Source organism: Balaenoptera ricei, chromosome 7 (assembly GCF_028023285.1).
Source record: "Balaenoptera ricei isolate mBalRic1 chromosome 7, mBalRic1.hap2, whole genome shotgun sequence".
In the NCBI taxonomy this organism is placed as follows: domain Eukaryota; kingdom Metazoa; phylum Chordata; class Mammalia; order Artiodactyla; family Balaenopteridae; genus Balaenoptera; species Balaenoptera ricei.
The window spans coordinates 113,274,723-113,293,558 of NC_082645.1; the positions used below are offsets into that span (position 1 = coordinate 113,274,723).

General features: G+C 50.2%; 2 protein-coding genes across 2 annotated transcripts; one reads left to right on the top strand and one right to left on the bottom strand.

Moving 5' to 3' along the window:
* The first annotated feature begins 3,040 nt into the window (after nt 1–3,040).
* LOC132368727 (protein FAM136A-like) lies at nt 3,041–3,454 on the top strand. Its single transcript, XM_059927457.1, is given in 1 exon segment — nt 3,041–3,454. A coding segment is annotated over 1 exon segment (414 nt).
* An 8,447-nt stretch (nt 3,455–11,901) lies between these two features.
* GPR55 (G protein-coupled receptor 55) lies at nt 11,902–12,921 on the bottom strand. The gene has a single exon (XM_059927458.1). The coding sequence runs from the start codon at nt 12,916–12,918 to the stop codon at nt 11,902–11,904; it is 1,017 nt and encodes a 338-aa protein (XP_059783441.1). The 5' UTR covers nt 12,919–12,921.
* Between the last annotated feature and the right edge of the window lie 5,915 nt (nt 12,922–18,836).

The window sequence follows — 18,836 nt, forward strand, 5'->3', positions numbered from 1 at the left end:
CATCTGGAGCCTGTGCTCCGCAACAAGAGAGGCCGCGATAATGAGAGGCCCGCGCACCGCGATGAAGAGTGGCCCCCACTTGCCGCAACTAGAGAAAGCCCTCGCACAGAAATGAAGACCAACACAGACATAAATAAATAAATAATAAATAAATTTAAAAAAAAAAAAAAAAAAAAAAAAGATCCATGGCCATACAGAGAGCAACTGGCCACTGTTTTGTTTTAAAAAAAAGAAAAAGAACCTCACCACAGTTCTAAGAGCTAATGTTTACAGAGCCCTTACCACATGCCAGACACTTTCTATGTGTTGTCGCATCATAGGCAGAGCTGTTATTTCCATTTAAAGCTGAGGCACTGGTGCGCTGAATGACGTCACTTGGCCGTGAGCACACAGCGGTCAGGGTAGGAGCCAGGAGTCAGCCTTGACCTTTCAACCCAGCACTGAGATTTCACCATTTTCAGTCAGGCCGCCTCCAAGGTCCTAGGGAGCTCGACCTGAGTGTAGCTCACCCTCGAGGGCTGAGGGCCGGGCCATAGCCAGCTCAGGCCAGGGCAGGGAGGTGGTCTCAGGGGGTCCAGTGTTCAGCCCACCTGGGGTGACCGTGGCCTGCTCTCATCCTATAGGCACCAGGCAACCTTCAGTCCCCCAGGGTCACCCCGGCTCCCTGCCCCTTGCAGGCCTGGATAAACCTGACCGGAACCCCAGTGTCACGGGCCGAGGGGGACAGGGCCCTCCCCAGGACAGCCACGCACTCCAGGGCTCACATCCCTCCTCATCTTTCTTTTCCGTGCTGCTTCAGGCCATCAGCCACCAAGACTTCCTTCCCTGGTTCCACAACGTTTGCTCACGCCAGGCACTGCAAGATTTTCATCATTTACTAGAGATCGACCAGGTCACACATGCCCTCTGCCATCCTTCTGGTTCTTTCCTGCTTCCTAACACTCCCCTGTCTCCCTTCCTCCTTCCTTCCTTTCTGAGGCAATAGATCCTGGCCCCTTTCTCTCTTGGGACAGTTCCTCCCATTTTCACCTCCAAGGACTTTCCCCAATACTTTCTTTTCTGAAGGGGAACTTCGGTAAATAACATTTTCTCAACCTAACTAATTACTAAACTGAGTCCTGTCTTAGTTCAGGCTGCTGTAACATAATACCATGGACTGGGCAGCTTAAACAGCTAACAGACAGTTATTTCTCACAGTTCAGGAGGCTGGAAGTCCGAGATCAGGGCGCCAGGATGGTCGGGGTCCAGTGAGAGCCGTCTTCCTAGTCCCGGACTGCTGACTTCTCACTGTGTCCTCACATGGTGGAAGGAGCAAGGGAGCTCTCTGGGGCACTAATACAGGCACTAATATGGGCACTAATCCCATTCATGTGTGCTCCACACTCATGACCTTATCACATCCCAAAGACCCCACCTCCTAATACCATCACATTGGGGGGAGGGGGTGGGATTTCAACAAATGAACTGGGGTAGGGGACACGCAAACATTCAGTCCATAACAGTTCCCAAGTGTCCCAACCGAGGGAGGAGGGAGCCCTGAGTAGGTGACATGTTTGAACTTGGTCCTTGGCAATGAACATCACTCATTCACATCATTGATACCGTGGCTTTTTCAGCTGATCCTCTGTGCCATCCAGCTACCAGGAGCCAAGGAGGCATCAGCTGGGCACTGAGCAAGCCCACCCTGTAGCCCCAACCCCATCGGCCTGCCCACTCAGGATGGGGCTCTGCCCTGAACACACTCCATGCTCTCACAGAGTCCCAAAGGTACTTCAAGGCAAAGACCCTGGGTCTGATTTCTCTAAAGGCCCCGTACCTGTGCACCTAGGTCTCCAGCTGCCTCAGCTCCTGGAGACTTTCTCTGTCTAGCTGTCCATTTTGCACTCCTTTCTGAGACAAGGCGACCCACTCTGCCCTCTGTTGTTTCCCACCCCGTCTCAGACTCAGCCACTTGCTTCCTGGGGCCGCCTACGCCTTCCCAGAGTGCAGCTGGGAGGTCCAGCCAAGTGGCTTGAGCTGCCCACCAAGCGTCATGCCTGCCTGACTCTCGGTGGAGGCGAGCAGCCCGGGCCCCCCGCTCCAGTGAGGACCTACTGCCCAGCTCTCAGGTCCTCAGCGCAGGGGACCTCCTATCCAAGGTCGCACATTCCCAGGCCCACATCTGAGACTGGGTCACGTGGGGTCTACAGGCCTGGAGTCCCGTTCCAACTTGGGACGACTCTGAACGGACCTCACAGCTGCAGGGGTCTCGCGGGCATTGGCTGAGGCGCAGTTGGGCCTGCATCCCGGCTCAGCTTCTCCATCACTCCTACTGCTTCCGTCCCCTCCCTTCACAGGCGTTGGTGCTGAGAACACTCCTTAACAAACCGCCCACACGCTGAGCTCCATCTTGGAGACAGCTTTTCAGGACACCCAACCTGCAGGACACTCTGCGGCTCCAGCCTGGGGTGGAAGCCAGGTCTTCGAGAGGAGAGAGTGGGGTTGGGAGGAGGTGTGGGTGATGGGGGGGCCTTTGGGTACCACTGGAGCCCCACGGTCTTGACCACTCAGACCACAGGCCTCAGGATGCACCACATGTGCATCTGGTGTTGGGGTGCTTCTGTAGAGTCGCTCGGGGGACCCGCCCACCATGGTTGCTCCTCTTTTATCGTTTTACACATCAGACCACCGTGTCCTGCCATTCACGCTGCCATTGAGATTTTTCTGAAGTTTAGAAACCACATGCCCTACCCAAGGCCTGCAGGCGGTTTGGGTTCAGAAATGGCCCTGTTCTCCGATCCCCAGGTGTTCACTAGTCCCTCAGAGGGGCTAGCAGCCCCCTGCTCTGGCCTTCTTGTCCCACACAGGAGTGGACACACAGTGGCTGCTCAGGAAATACGATGCCAGTTGAACTGAATTGAAGCTGAAAGGGGTTCCATTCACAGATCACAGAGGGCACTTGCCCATCAGGACCACGAGGACAAGGGTGAGCTGGTAAGAAGCCTCTTCTGGCGGGAATCCATGTGGGCGCCGGCGCGGCAGGGAGCAGCGTGGGGTCACCATGGCGGAGCTGCAGCAGCTCTGGGTGCAGGAGGCGGTGGACCCCTGATGAAGAGTCTGGAGAGAGAACATCCGGAAGATGCAGGGCCTCAGGTTCTGGTGCAGCGCCGGCTGTTGTGAGGTCAGCCAGGTGTCCGTGCAGCAAGTGCACCAGTGCACTGAGCGCTGCCGTGCACCTCTGGCTCAAGCCCAGGCCCTGGGGACCCGAGAGTTGGAGAAGTTCCAGGACCGCCTGGCCCGGTGCACTATGCATTGCAACAACAAAGCCAAAGATTCAATGGATGCGGGGAGTAAAGAGCTTCAGGTGAAGCGGCGGCTGGAGAGTTGCGTGACCAAGTGTGGGGATGACCACATGAACCTCTCCCCAACCATGACCAAGAAGATGAAGGAGTGTCTCTCATCCGTTGGGAAATAGATGTCTGCTACTGGCCAGCGGGGCTGAGGGCAGGAGTCTATTCAAAAAGAGGAATAGGGATTTGGGTCTTTAAGGAAAGTTTATGAATGAGGAAATTAAGGATGGCAGCAAGTTTCAGGCCTAGGTCACTTGCCTCTGGACACTGGTTCCTTTGTGTTTCAATCCTAGAAAGTGAAATGGAAAACACCGGTGCTAAAATTTGGGTCAGAGATAGTACAGGAGAGTTTTTGTGAGCCTGAATTTCATGTGGCCAGGGCTTATCCTGGCAATAGGGAATCTCCCTTGTACCAAACCAGAGCCCTCCAAAGTACCAGATTCTCTTAGTACACAGATACCAACAGGCTGGCAGGTCCATCTAACCCGCCTATGATCTGGTGGAGTGTGAGGAGAGGTGTTTCTGATTGTTGCCAACCTCCTGTTTACCAGAAGGATCACCACTACATTTTCCACAAACTGTAATAAAACAAAAGCCATGAGGTCCCTAATTTAGAAGGGGAAAGGGGGCTTCTGGGGTTTTGTTTTGCTTGGTTTTGTTTTATATACAAGGGCATGAAGTTATTTAAGATGTAGAGTTGGGAGAGGTAGTTTGGATAAAAATTTTGAAAGAGTCCATTTCTGGCCATCAAGATGCGGATGTGCATTTCTTAAAATTCTCACACATGACATCTTTCAGCCTGGAGACCCTGCAGAAACGTAAGAAACGATATCACACCGGTAGGGGAAGCAAACCTTCCCTCTCACTGGCAGCCATGGTGGGCCCTGAGGCTGTCTGCAGCAGACTGACAGGACAATCTTGCAGTGACATTCACCCTTGAAGGCAAAGAAGATTTTGATTGTGCCATATGCTAGTATTCAGGAATGAAGAGTGAAAGAGGAACTGTTGGCTGCTTAATTAAGAGAGTTATGAAGTACTGGTCTTGGAAAAATCTGGTTTTCAAAGAACAGAATAGAGTGAAAGCCTAAACCCAGTATTACTTACTTTGCCCCCTGAAATAACAGAGCTCTATTGAGACAATCCCTTGGCAACACGAAGGTCAAGGGAGAAAAAGTCAGCAGCTTGGGGACGAGCTGTGACTCCTTTAGTGCAAAAGAAGGACAGCCCTCTGTTACCAACTACTACTTTTGACCGGGCCTTTGTTACATGCGTTCTTCTTGCTCCAGTTCTAGCACCTTATAGTTCTGATAAGGACCTTGTTACTTGAAATGATAACATAGCCTGTCTGTTTGCCGTTTCAAGACTGTGATATATTTTCCTAGTGGTTTGGTTTTAAAAATAAACGGGATTGGGCTTCCCTGGTGGCACAGTGGTTGAGAGTCTGCCTGCCAAGGCAGGGGACACGGGTTCGAGCCCTGGTCTGGGAAGATCCCACATGCTGCGGAGCAACTAAGCCCGTGAGCCACAACTACTGAGCCTGCGCGTCTGGAGCTTGTGCTCCGCCACAAGAGAGGCCACGACACCTCAATGAAGAGGGGCTCCCACTCGCCACAACTAGAGGAAGCCCTCGCACAGAAACGAAGACCCAACACAGCCAAAAATAAATAAATAAATAAATAAATAAATAAATAAATAAATATTAAAAAAAAAACAGGATTCAATTTTTCTTCCCCCCCTCCAAAAAAAAAAAAAAAAAAGAAAGAAAGTCTCTTCCATTCCCTCTGCCTGAAAAGGAAGCCAGGTTTTTTGTCTAGAGGTCGGGAAAAGAAAGCCCTGCAGGATTTTGTGGGTGGGGAGTACAGAGGAGTGTGGCCGGGCTCAGCGAGGTTAGAGCACCAGCTCCCCAAGTATAGGAAGGTGCAGGCTGTTATGGTTCCTGAGAAGAGCCAGGACAAGACTCCGCCTCCCCATGGAGTGGCAGGATGGCCGAAGGGAGCCTCGGGCTTGAAGGGAAAAGACCACTTAACACCAAGTTCTCCGGGGCTGCGGGGATGAGCTTCACGCCCAAGTGTTTGAAGGGCCTGTTAAGTGGACGCCACAGCTGTGACCAGTGTGACCTGAGACTCAGAGGCCCCTGTAAATAGTGCAGCCACTGAGGGACCCCATCCCTAGGACTTGTGCAGGTCCTGGGAGAGGGAGGAAGCCCCAGACGATGGAGCTGGAATATCCTACAGGAAAGCTTGATGAGTTCAGAGCAGGTGACGTTCGATTTGAAGAAACAAAAGAAGCACAACACTTCTTTTGCTCCAGATCACAGAGCAAATCCGCATGCAATGGACTGAATGGTACCCCTCCCCCCAAATTTATATGTGGAAACTCGAACCCCCAATGTGACTGCTTTGGAAATAGGGCCTTTAGGAGGTGATTAAGGTAAAATGCGGTCATAAAAGTGAGACCCCGATCCGACAGGATCAGTGTCTTTATAAGAAGAGACACCAGAGCTCACGTGCACGTCCTCCTCCCTCCCTCCGTCCCCACCACGTGAGGACACAGTGAGAAGGCGGCTGAGGGCTCTCGTGGGAAACCACACACTGCTGGACCCTGAACGTAGACTTCAAGAACTGTGAGAAATAAATTTCTGTTGTTTAAACCCCTCAGTCTGTGGTGTTTTGTTATGGCAGCCCTGCAGGTTATACGCCATTCCCTCCCTAGGGATGGGTTTTGCAGAGTGCAAGAGTTTCCAGCTCCATTACATCCATTTTCATCCCTATTTTATCCATGTGACTTAAATGTACCAGCCTCTGAAGTCAAATTTTCTTAATACTCCAAGAACCATCAGTTTGCCCCTATCAGTGCAGATGTCCATTCTCTGCCAGCTTCCCCTCCGCAAGTACTTCTGGGTCTCCTGCCCCAGGACATGCTGACGAGTCCCCCAGACGCCTGCTGGGTTTGCATTTACACGTGCTCCACTCTGCTGCACATGCTGGATTCCCATCAGTGAGAACTGAACCCTGGCTCCCACTTTAAGTCTGTGCTGCAGACTGGAAAACGGGAAGAAAAGCACAGCCAAGAGGCTTGTCTCTGCCATCGGAGGCGGCCCTTCCCAGAATCCAGGGGCAACAGCATCTGGCACATCTTGGGGGGAGGTCTGCCCACCTCCCTCTGGCACCTCTGGTGCCAGTACTTTGGACACTTCCTTGACCGTCCCAGACCCGTGGCCATGAGGCCTCTCTGCCCTTCAGGGAAACCCCACCATCCACTCCAAGAGCTTTGGTTTGGCCCTGGACCTCACCCAACGATCCCTGGGTCATTGGACGCCTCTTTCAGGCGCCATCCATGCGGATCAGCTACTTGGATCCTCTGCATTTAGCCAGGTCAGGTCTGATAACTGCAAACCTTTGCAAAGCTCTCTGCAGCCTCCACCGGTCCTCACCCCTCCCTGAACGAGAAGCCACGCACACGTGTCTGTGCACCGTCGCCCACGATGTGCAGCCCCGAGCCCCCCTCCGAGAGGGGTCTCTGGCAGCGGAACACACTTCACAGAGACGTTCATTACACAGACGCACCCTGAGGTGCCTTTTGCGTGACTGTAGGTGCCCCTCGGAGCCTCAGGTCTCAACAGCCTCCCTCGCAGGGTTACACTTGCTCAAGCGAGGCCCCCAGAACAAAGGCTGGCTGAGGCTTCCAGGTGAACTCAGGGCCCCTGCCCATCCCCCCCCCCCTCCGGCAGAAGTGATGTCAGGCTTTGAAGTGACAGGGCTTCGGAGACTTCAAAGCACCGAGGGCCACATTTAGCTCCCGATCAAGCGTCCTGTGGGCCCTCCTGCAGCGGCTTTGTGCAGAGGACACATCTCGCAGGCTTGTGGCAGGGGGTGGGGCCTGAACTGGGGCAGAGGGGCGTCTGTTTGTCCTCCCACCCCCAGCTCCCGAGTCCGCCTTGACCCGCCTGCCATACGCTCTCCCTCAAACGCCCACTCACGGCTCTGAGTCCTGGGCTCACTTGAGAAGCCGGCTCTGGGTGGAAGAAAGCCAGAGGCGGCTGCAGTGGTAGTTTCAGGGGTTGTTCCCCCAAAAATATCTTCTGTGGCACTTTCCTGTGGGTCTTCGAGTCCTCTCCGCCCTCGGCAGTGGGGTCTCACGGTGGCCCTGGAAGGTCCCTGTGCACAGCACAGCCTACCCTCTAGGGTCGACGGAGGGTGGCCTGGTGTGGGTATCACCACCATCCCCACGTGGTTCCTAGGGAGGGGCGTCCCTGTCCCTTTCTCGTGACTGTTCTGCGCACCAGACTCTCCTCACACCCACACGGTTGCTCTTCTCAGTTTCTCTCCTCACTGATCTCTCAACAGAATCCTTTTTAACCTCTGTTAGTCTCTCCAGGTGCCCACCAGGTGTCAGCCATTTCAAGCATCTGTGCAATCACTATTTGTGGTAACAAGGCTGTTATCTCACTACAAATGTCATTCGTGTCTTGTAGCAGCTACGTAGCATTCATACAGTGACTCTTAGCCTCACAGGGTCCCCAGAGAGAGACTCAGTAGGAAAACAGTGGCAAATGCAGTTGGTGGACTAACATTCTCCATGCAAATGCTCCCTGGGGGCCAATATTCCAAGGGAGGGTCAGTCCTTGCCCCTGAGGGGATGTGGCCCAGATGTGGGTGGCTTCTGGGTCAGCAGAAGATGGCTGTTGAATCAGCCTTCTCAGGCTGCCATAACAAAATACCACAGACCTGTTGGCTTTCACAACCGTTCTGGTGGCTGGAAGTCCAAGATCAAGGTGCCAGCAGGGTTGATGTCTGCTGAGGGCTCTCTCTTTGCGTTGCAGAAGGCTGTCTGCTCACTGTGTCCTCATGGAGCTCCCATTCAGTGCATGCAGCAGGAGGAAGCAGGCACTCTGGTGCCTCATCCTATGAGGGCACGGATCCCATCATGAGGGCTCCACCCTCAGGACCTCATCTAAACCTAAGTATCTTCCAAAGGTCCCATCCATAAATACCATCACATTGGGGTTAGGGCTTCAACATATGGATTTGGGAGGGAGACATAGTTCAGTCCACAGCAGCCATCAAGGAGCAAGGATGCCCCCAGTCATCCCTTGGCACCCAGGCCACAACGGGGCTGTGGGGGACTCAGGAGAACGGGGTGGCCCAGGCCAGGGCCTGGCTGTTCACATTCTCCAGGAGCTCTGGATAGGTTAGTAGGATTCACGTGGGATGAGCCATGAAGGAAAACTCAGATATAACCTGGGAGAAACGGACTCACTCTGTGGGTGGTCAGAGAAGGGAGGGGTCATCAGTGGAGGACTTCTGGAGAACTGGCTCTGTGTCTTCAGCCTGTTAGTGGTCAACAGGTCTCCTGAGCTGGGCCGCACAATGTGTGCACAGGAGTCAGGGCCTTTGGAGGCAGCTCCAGTGTCATGGTGGTGGTGGGACAAGATGGCGGGAGCAGGGTGGAGCGGACTCAGAGCTGGAGGGACCACAGCCTGTGGGGTCTGTGTGGCCCAGTTGCTGCCCCAGAGGACCAAGTACCCAAGTGGATGTGAGGGCTACATTTAGACCCTGCAGGGTCTGGCTCCTGGTCACCTGGGACAGGCCCCAGCTGTGCTCCTGGGGCAGGCCAGAGGGTGGGTCTCTGTGCTCCCAGACTCCGTGTCCAGGTGGCTTCTTCGACGTGGTCCCTTCATAGTTCCTTTGACCAAGATTATTGGGTCACCTGACAAGGGCCATCAGCAACCAGCTCTTCTCTGAAGTCAATAAGGGTAGCCCAAGACAAGGTTACTCAGCATCATAGGAATCTATTTATTTGGCAAATCAGATTATTCAAATTATTTTTTCCAGTTAATTGTCCCAGTTTCACACACGTACATATACCCTGTGTATCTCAGATTTTTCCAGATTAGGAGTACAAATAAGGCCAGACAATGTCCCTAAGCCTCCACTGGTTTTAGTAGTGAAAATTTCAGCCTCTTCCACAGCTAAGTTCAGCTGTCCCTAACTCACTGACTGCCACTTGCTGCAGGGTGGGCCCTGGGTGCGTCAGCACACTAACCTTAACCCTGACCCTCTGCCCCTTCTGTGCCTACTGGGCCTGATTGCTGATCTTGGGCCAGACTTAGCCCAGAGTGTGGACCCTCCTACAGAGCAGCCTAGCCTGCAGCTCTGGACCCGTGCCCACTCCCACAGACCCTGATGGCTCCTCTGTGACATGCAAGCCAGGATGGGCCCTCCTGGGGAGAGAGAAGAGGCCCATCTCCTTCCCCTAGTGTGTTGGGATCAGTCAGCGGCTCCCAAGGCTCACCTCCACAGTGGTCACATCAACCCCAGTCTGCCACAACCTTCCAAGGACCTACACCTCACAGTTACGCAGCTTGTGAGGCTATACTCCCCTCCGGCCCTCTGTCACCTGGCTCGGCAGAGTCATGCTGCCTACAAGACGAGACTGTATGTTTACAGACATCACTGGGGATGATGGGTCATCAGGGGCCCACCATCCCTTTCCTCTTTAGAAGCCTGTCTGGCCCTAAGCACGCTGGTAAATACAACTGCAGCATGAACCGCGCCACTCAGCTCCACTGGGCAGGCTCCCAGCTCCCAGGGCAAAGAGAGAAATTGGAGGCGGGCGGTTCCTAACTCCACCCACCCATGGGCTCTGACCGCATCCAGCCCAGTGTCCTGCTGGGTACATGTCTGGCTTTCTGAGACTAGCACGAGTCTGCCTCGGCCCAGGATGGCCATGGGACTGTGCAGCCTGTAGGCAGGGGGAGGAGTGTCCAGGGCTTGGAGCAGCTGGGCGGGACTCATCTCCGGGTCTGCAGAGCTCCTGACTCTGGCTGCCGGTTCATGGAGGCCCAGTCTGAGGGGCGGGAGCCTCTGGCCCTGGCCGTGATCCCTGCTCTGCACCCATTTCTACCCTTTCTTCCTCACCGTTCCCTCCAGCCCCACAGAGTGCCACCTGACCACTGACCGCAGGGGAGCGGGGAGAAGGTGGGGCTTCTGCCCTTCTATGGCTCTCAGTCAAATTGAGGATTCTCAGACAGGAAGCCACTCTGCCCTCCATCCTTCCTGCCGGTCTCACACCCCAACCCCTCACAGAGCCCCAGCGCTTCAAGCCTGAGACTGTTACCCAACCTCACCTCCTCCTTCCTCAGGGTTTTATCTAAATCGCCCTCTTTCCCCCCACACGGCCACCCCTCCCTTCCGTCCACCGCTCAGCGGTGGACGCCTCTTCTCCTGCAGGTATGAGGTGGTTGCTTTTCTTCCTAAAGTCTTCCCCCCGTTCACATTAAGTCTCATTTGTTGCTTCTCATCCCACTCACTCCGTCTTGCAAACCACCCCACAATTTATCCTGATCATCATTTCACTCTCTGGAGCAGCTGAGTCATTGGCAGGCTTTCAGCTGCCACCACTGCCCCTTCTCTAGAGCATTAGAGAAGCCCAGTCCAAACTATGATTCAATCGTTTACAGTTTCCAGCGAGGCACTGCCAAGAGCCCTGTGTCGTCGAGATGGTTCCTCTATTCCTGGCTGTCTCATCTTCTCCCTCCCAGCCACTGGACAGGGACCTCTCTGTGGACGGTGCCACCGTGGCCGGCTGCCCAGCCAGGACGCAGGTGGGCAAGACAAGCACCTTGTTCTCCTCTGGCTGAACCGAATCGAGCCTGATTCCTTCTCATCATTCTCAAGGAAACTGAATCTAATCAGCAACATCCCAGCCTGTTCAAGAGAGCAAACTGGTCATGTCCAGAAATTTCCCACTCCCAGGCTTGTCTCTACTGCCTCTCCTCCCCCTGGGCCAGTGCAGTGGATGCCCCAGTGGCAATGGGGGAGGGGCTGTCCAATTCCGGCCCTTGGCCTGTCTCCTACCTTTCCCAGGTATATCCTGCCCCCTCGTGGCTCTCAGGTGTCACCAGTGCCTTTCCACTCTGTCCCCACTATTTTCACAAAGTGTCCACAACATCACAAATCCTGGTCCACACCAGCCCGCCTCAGTCCCTCTGCAGCTTTGTCCTGGGCACAGGAAAGTTTGGCTGGCCTTCCAGGCCTTTCCAAGGCCCATAGAAAACTCGGGGTTCTCTGCACATACTTGCTCTCCCCAGTCACCCACTCTGCTGGCATCTCTGTGAGGTCATGGGTCAACAGAGCTCCAGAAGAGACCACAAAGTACAACTGCTCCACGCCGGGATCCCCAAACCAAAAAGGAGCTTGGTCCATCCCTCCCACTCCATCTCTCCTCCATGCCAACCCTCTTGATTCTCTCTCCTAACTCCTCTCTCTCTTCCTTTCCAGAATCTTCTAGCCTAACAGAAGGACAGAGGAGAGCTGAGAAACAGCCTTATTCAGATGGTCTCATTCTCTTTCTCAATTCTTCCACCGCATGCTTTTTAGGCTTAGAAATCAAGAATTCACCTGGGTCTTAGGTTCTTCAGAGCTCCCCAGACACTGAGTGTTTATATCAAGTTGTCTGGCTGCTGGGGAAAGGTTTTGGGGCCACAGTGAGCAAAGACGGCATTCAAGTGAGCGTCAGAGGGAGGGCACACCAGTAAGTGTGCCATGTGTCAGCCCACCACATCAGAGCCCTAGGAAGAGGTATCTGCTGTGGAATTCAGACCGAGGTTTCCTTCCTCCAAGCACAGCTTTCTTCCCTTAGCCATGGTGGTCATGGTGTCCTGGAGGACCAGCTGGGCCCTGGGAGGCTGGTGGGCCATCATATCCGTGCGGAATTCTTTGATGACAAAGTAGTAGCAGAAAACATCCAGACAGCAGTTGATGTTGGAGAAACACATGGACAGTTGCAAGAACAAGATGATGTTCTTCTTGGCTCTGCACTCCACGATAAAGCCATTCCTCACCAGGAACTGCAAGAGGAAACTCAGGTGGACGGGGAGAAAGGAGACCACAAAGACAGCCAGACTGGCCGCGATAGTCCAGATACAGGCCTTCTGCTGGCCCCAGTCCTGGGTGTGGTCCCGACGGGCGACCAGAATGCAGATGTTCCTGTAGGAGCAGAAGCCCATGATGCTCATGGGGAGGAGGAAGCCGAAGACCTCAAGAGGGTAGAAGACCTTGGCACTCCAGGTGCCGTCAGACATGTTGTGGAAGCACCTGTAATCTTCCACTTTCCCATGGAAGCTGTAGATAGGGGTGCTCCCCACCCACACCAGGACCCAGATGGCGCAGCAGATCCCAAAGGTCTTCCTGGGGGACCGGAGGTGGCTGACCAGGAGCGGGTACCGGATGGCCAAGAATCTGTCCAGGCTGATGAAGCAGATAGTGAAGATGCTCCCATACATGCTGATGAAGTAGAAGCACTCCACTAGGGTACAGAAGGGAAGAAGGGGAGCCTTCACGTGAGACAGGGCCATCTTGAATGGGAGAGAGAGCACCAGCAGCAGGTCAAAGACCGCCAGGTTGATCATGTAGATGGAGGTGGCAGCGTAGCAGGGCCACCTCTTCTTCAGGAAGGAGCTGAAGCCTCGGATGGCGAGCAGATTGAGGAGCAGACCGAGGAGGAAGGTGGGGATGTGGACAGCCAGCTGCACGGTTTTCATCAGCTCATCCACATCGTGGAAGGAGCAGTTCTCACTCTGGCTCATGTTCCTTCCTACAACGTGAACAGTAGATGAGATGAAGGTCCTCTTACTCTCTAGAACTGATGGATTCAAACGACTTTGTCAAGAATCATAAACATGACCCCTTTCTCCCACAGCAATCTATGCTCTTTGAATAACAATTAGAAGACACAGGAAGAAAAATTACCTCGAAATCTGTTGCCCAGATAGAACCACTGTTACTTTATATATATGTGTATGTGTATATATATATATATATATATATATATATATATATAAAGTATATATATAATCCCAGACTCTTTCTGTACACACACACACATGTGTGTGCCTTTATCTTTAATAAAAACAGAATTGTGCACAAACATCTGTCCCTTTTTTCCAATCAGAAGTCTTTCTGTTGAAAGTAGTAACAACAACATAAGCCCTGACGCAAACTGGTTTCATCAAAGAGTGAACTTCACAGAACTGGAAACATGAAAACTAGGGCAAGGCTGACTGGAGCTGCAGATTGTACCGCTTCAAGTGCTGTTTTCAGGACCCAGCTCCTCTTTATATGTTGCCCCTCTGCTCCACCCCACCCCCACCCCGAAGGTTGGACAGAGCTGACCCCACCCCCGAATGTAGGGCTGGTGGCAATCAGTGCAGCACATTCCCCTGGACACCGTCACTGGTTCATTTATAGGTCCAGGGATGAACAATTGACCCAGAGGCGATGAAAAGCAATGAAACTCTTGCTTGGGTTTCTAGGAAGGGGGTTGGGACTTTTTCTTTGGGATTTGGAGTTGGGAGGATAAAGTCTGAAGCTGCTACAGCCTCTTGTTCTCCGAGGAGAAAACCAAACAGAAATTGGAGAAACATGGAAGAAAGAACATTCCCAGAGGGAATGAAGTAAGGGCTTGAGGTCTCCTCAAGGCAAAGAAAGGTCTTTGGACGGGTAGAAAATTAGAGCTGGGCTCAGGGACAAGAGGATCAAGGCTGCAGATGGAAGCTGGAAGCCAGCAGAGAGAGGGAAGTCACAAGCCCTTGGGAAGGAAGGAGCTGAGTACTTTTAAGACCCTAGAGAGAATGCCATTCCAAAACCCCCTCTAACTGCTAGCAAAAAACAAAACAAAAAAACACATATATCTCTCATCCATTGAACACTATATAGTAAATATGTAATATACATTATTTGATTTGGTGGTTTTCCAAAAATTCTATATTTTCCTATGCGCTAACTTTTCTTATAGGTTTATGTCATGAGAGATCTAGGAAAATGTATTTATTCATATCAAAAGCTCCGGACTCCTGTGGTCTGTGTGAATGGCACCTCCTGAAGTTGTGCAGCATAAGCCCCAGGTGCAACTGCCCCAACCCTAGGATGCCTGGAATAAATTAAATGCAAGCTGGCAGGCTACCCCCTCCCAACAAAATATGCCGAACCATCCAACAAGACTATCTCAAAAAATAGCTAGAATAGTTTGGAACCGACAAGATAAGTTTCAAAAATGGTGAGAAGAACAGGCAAGGACCCAATCCGATCTAACTGAAAGGTGTCGCAGCACCAAAGAGGAAGACTCATTTGGCTCAGAGAAGTCACCTTCAACATCAGAAACAGCAGAAAACCAAGAACCACAAAGATAAGAACAAATACAAGCTTGTGCTTAAAGAGATTCGACAAGACTGCAAAAAAAGGAACTTGGGCATCTGTTTTTGGCTGGGTCATGCTCAGGCAGACCCCATGGGTGAACCCAGCGCACATCGCTGATGATTCAAAGATCAGAACTGAAGTGGCCAAGAAAAAATCGGTGATGCTCAAAGATAAACCCAAACTCAAGCCCACAACATGGCTGAATTCAACAAACCGATGAAAAACAGAGAAAAATGGCCTGACGGAAAGCATCCATTCTAGGATGCTGGGATTTGTCTGAGTGGATTGTACCAGGTGTTTGTGTGGAAAAGAGACAAAACTCAGCTATCAGCGCCCTTCAGCAGGACCATCCTAAAGGTCACATTTGAGTTGCTGAATTACTTCATTTTTAAAAAATATTTATTTATTTATTTACTTGGCTGTGCCGGGTCTCAGTTGCGGTGGGCTCTTAGTTGTGGCATGTGGGATCTAGTTCCCTGACCAGGGATCGAACCCAGGCCCCCTGCAATGGGAGTGAGAAGTCTTAACCACTGGACCACCAGGGAAGTCCCCTTAATGACTTCAAATGGGAGCTTTTCAAATGGTAATTTTTGAAGCTAGAAAACCATTCTATGGACTAGCAAAAAGAAATTAGGTTGAAAAAAATACTTCCAGCTAATGGTAGAGTGAGCAGAGACTCTAAAAAATTAATCCTCTGAATTCCCTCTGAAAGTTCAAGGAAACCATCTTTTCAACAATCTTTTTTATAAAAAGATCAGGAACTTCACTGGAATAAGATAAAAAGGCTTCGGGCTGCAGCAAGAGATAAAATACTCATTTTTTTCTCAAAGATGGGCTGCCAGTAAAAACCAACCTACTTGGTAGGAGGAGCCAGCAACCTCCCCACTCTTGACCCGTTGCCTGGGGCTGTTGATAACTCCTGTTCCGGCCAACTCAGGGATCCACTGCAATCAACTGATCACACTGTAAGGTGGGTGGGTGGGAGGCTGAGAAGCAGATGCTTAGACAATATTAGACATTTGACAGATTTACCAGGGGAAAGGCCTGTGAAGGATAAAGGGAAAGGGACAGGAGTGGACAGGGAGAGCCCCTCAGGCCACAGAGCAGTCTGACACCTGTGGAAGGAGAGAGGGATGGAAGGATTGGGTAGGAAGAGCTTCAGACCACAGTGCAGCTCTGAGAATGATGGGCCAGGTCGACGGAGGGTCCCTAAGCACAAGTTGCCCATTGGAGAAGTTCCACGTCTAGCAGGAATCTCCCAGGACCAGTGCTTCCCTGGAACCCAGTTGTTAGCTAGAAGCAGTCCAAGGTGAGCATGGCCCCAGCTGGGCTGTCAGTCACCAGGGCCCTGGTCCCAGCCTCATACTAGGAAGGAAATAGAATGAATGGGGAAAGGTCATGGGTCAAACAAATCAGGTCTGTGAATAGACGTGAAGGGCCTGAGAGGACCTTTGTTACCCACCAGCAGCTGGTGTCTGAGAAGTGGGGCTGCACTGAACAACAGAGACGATGAGAACTTGGATTAGAGGAGCCACGTTTCATGCAAAATTTTTGGAAAGAAAACCACTCCCAGATGTCCCACTTACACCTTTAAATGTCATTAATATAGAACCTTACAAACATCTGTGAACAAACCAACCAAGTCTCCTGGAAACCTCTCTGAAAAAATAATTAACACCAGAAAAGTTTTGAGGGAGAAAATTTGAGCACAAGAATTTCATGCCCAGTTGGGTGGCTGTTCAGGTGTGAAGATCATAGAAAGCCACACTCAGGTATGTGTGGCTTCCAGGAGAAAACTGCCTCCAAGAGGCAGAACTTTAGATCTCCAAGAGATCTAACCACAAAGGATGCAAACATCTAGGTGGGAAAGCTTGGAGCTGAGCATTAAAAGCAGGAAACTGGAAAGAGAACGAAGCTATGATGAATATAGTTACAGATTTAAAAGAAAAAACAGTAAAAGAGATCATCCATGTCTTTAAAACAAGGCAAGCTGTAATACCTCAGATAAATTAACAAAGAAGGAAGATGTTCTTGAGTTGAAGGAGGCCGGGGTGGTGGAGAGTACTGGAACACAGGCGGGGCAAACACTCCATAAAAGGAAATTAAAAGTCATTGTTCTGGGGCTTCCCTGGTGGTGCAGTGGTTAGGAATCCGCCTGCCAATGCAGGGGACGCGGGTTCGAGCCCTGGGCGGGGAAGATCCCACATGCCGCAGAGTAACTAAGCCCGTGAGCCACAGCTACTGAGCCTGCATGCCACAACTACTGAGCCCGCATGCGTAGAGCCCGGGCTCCGCAACGAGAGAAGCCGCCACAATGAGAGGCTCGTGCACCGCAGCAAGGAGTAACCCCTGCTCGCCACGACAAGAGAAAGCCTGCACACAGCAACGAAGACCCAAAGCAGCCAAAAATAAATAAATAAATTTATTTTTAAAAAATGAAGAAGACAATTTATAAAAAAAAGTCATTGTTCAGTTTTTTTTTTAACATGAAATTTACAGAAAGCATACGATTTTTTTAAACCTTGAAGTAACCACTGACTATTACAAACAGGATGCTTATCCTCAAAATCACTAAAAAAGATAAAAAGAAACAAAGAAGTCAGACAAAATAGCAAGGAAGTAAATAGAATGGGAAAAAGTACCTAAGCATAGAAATCACAGCAATAAATATGAAAATTTCAAAATTTTTAAATTAACCAACATTTTCAGTTCAATTACAAAATAAAATTCGACTCTTTGTTGCTTATAAAGGACACACTTACTTAATGACAGAGAAATATTCAAAGTAAAAGTCCCACGATGAGATAGAGGACAAATATAAACAAAAGGAAAGTCAGAGTGGCAATATTCATACCTAGCACTGTAGAATTAGCAATAAAACTACATATCAGGATTAAAAAGTTTATTTTATATTAATGAAAGAAAGATCGTAAAGGCAAATATAGTAATCTTATGCACTGAAGGTTGTTGTCTAAAAGTACATAAAGTACGAATGTTAAAATTCAAGAGCCATTGGCAAAGATATGGTAGTGTCAGATTTTAATATACTATAGATTTGAACAGATCGAGTTGGCAAAATGTAAATTAGGATATATAATTATATAAACAGTATAATGAATATAATTTAATTAATAGCTCTTAGATTTGATTTTAAATAAATAGGCAATCCACATTTTTCTCAAGTATCCAAGAAACAGTTGTCAAGATGAATTACCTGCCTAGCAAAAACAAAACCTTCCATTAAAAGAAAAGCAGAAATTGGGGACTTCCCTGGTGGTCCAGTGGTTAAGACTTCACTTTCCAATGCAGAGGGTGCAGGTTCAATCCCTGGTCAGGGAGCTAAGATCCCACATGCCCAGCGGCCAAAAAACCAAAACATAAAACAGAAGCAATATTGTAACAAATTCAATAAAGACTTTAAAAATGGTCCACATCAAAAAAAACTTTAAAAAAAAAAGAAAAACATATTATGTGGGCTATGTACTCTGACCACAATACACAGAAACCTAGGAAATAAAAAAATTGGCTTTTTAAAAAAAGCAAAGTCAGGACTATAAAACAAAATGTATGGGACATAATCAAGAATGACAAGAACTTTCTGAATTGGTTTGTTTGTTTGTTTGTTTATTTATTTATTTATTTATTTATTTATTTTTGGCTGTGTTGGGTCTTCGTTGCTGCACGTGGGCTTTCCCTAGTTGTGGTGAGCAGGGGCTGCTCTTCGTTGCAGTGCATGGGTTTCTCATTGCAGTGGCTTCTCTTGTTGCGGAGCACGGGCTCTAGGCGCACAAGCTTCAGTAGTTTTGGCACACGGGCTCAGTAGTTGTGGCTTGCGGGCTCTAGAGCACAGGCTCAGTAGTTGTGGTGCCCGGGCTTAGTTGCTCCGTGGCATGTGGGATCTTCCTGGACCAGGGCTCGAACCCATGTTCCCTGCATTGGCAGGCGGATTCTTAACCACTGCACCACCAGGGAAGCCCTGGATTGGTTGTTTTAAAAAAAAAATTCACAGATGCAGCCAGAACTATTCTCAGAGATAAACACATAACCCTAACAGCTTGAATACTTTTTTTAAAAAAAAAGAAACTAAATAAATGAATGAAACAGTCAACTTGAGCATTTAGAAAAAAAAAGAACAAAAAAGTAATAGAGAAATAAGGAAAATTTTTATAAAGATAAAAGCAGAAATAAATGAATTAGAAAGGAGGAAAATACCAGAATCAATAAATTTAAAAGCTGGTTCTTTGGCAGGGGGAGGGGGTAAAGAGTAAACTAAACAATACAAATACTTCTAATAACTGTGATCGAGAAA

Bases quoted from the DNA above. Each gene is read 5' to 3' on its own strand.
- GPR55 (XM_059927458.1), bottom strand. From the start codon at position 12,918: ATGAGCCAGAGTGAGAACTGCTCCTTCCACGATGTGGATGAGCTGATG.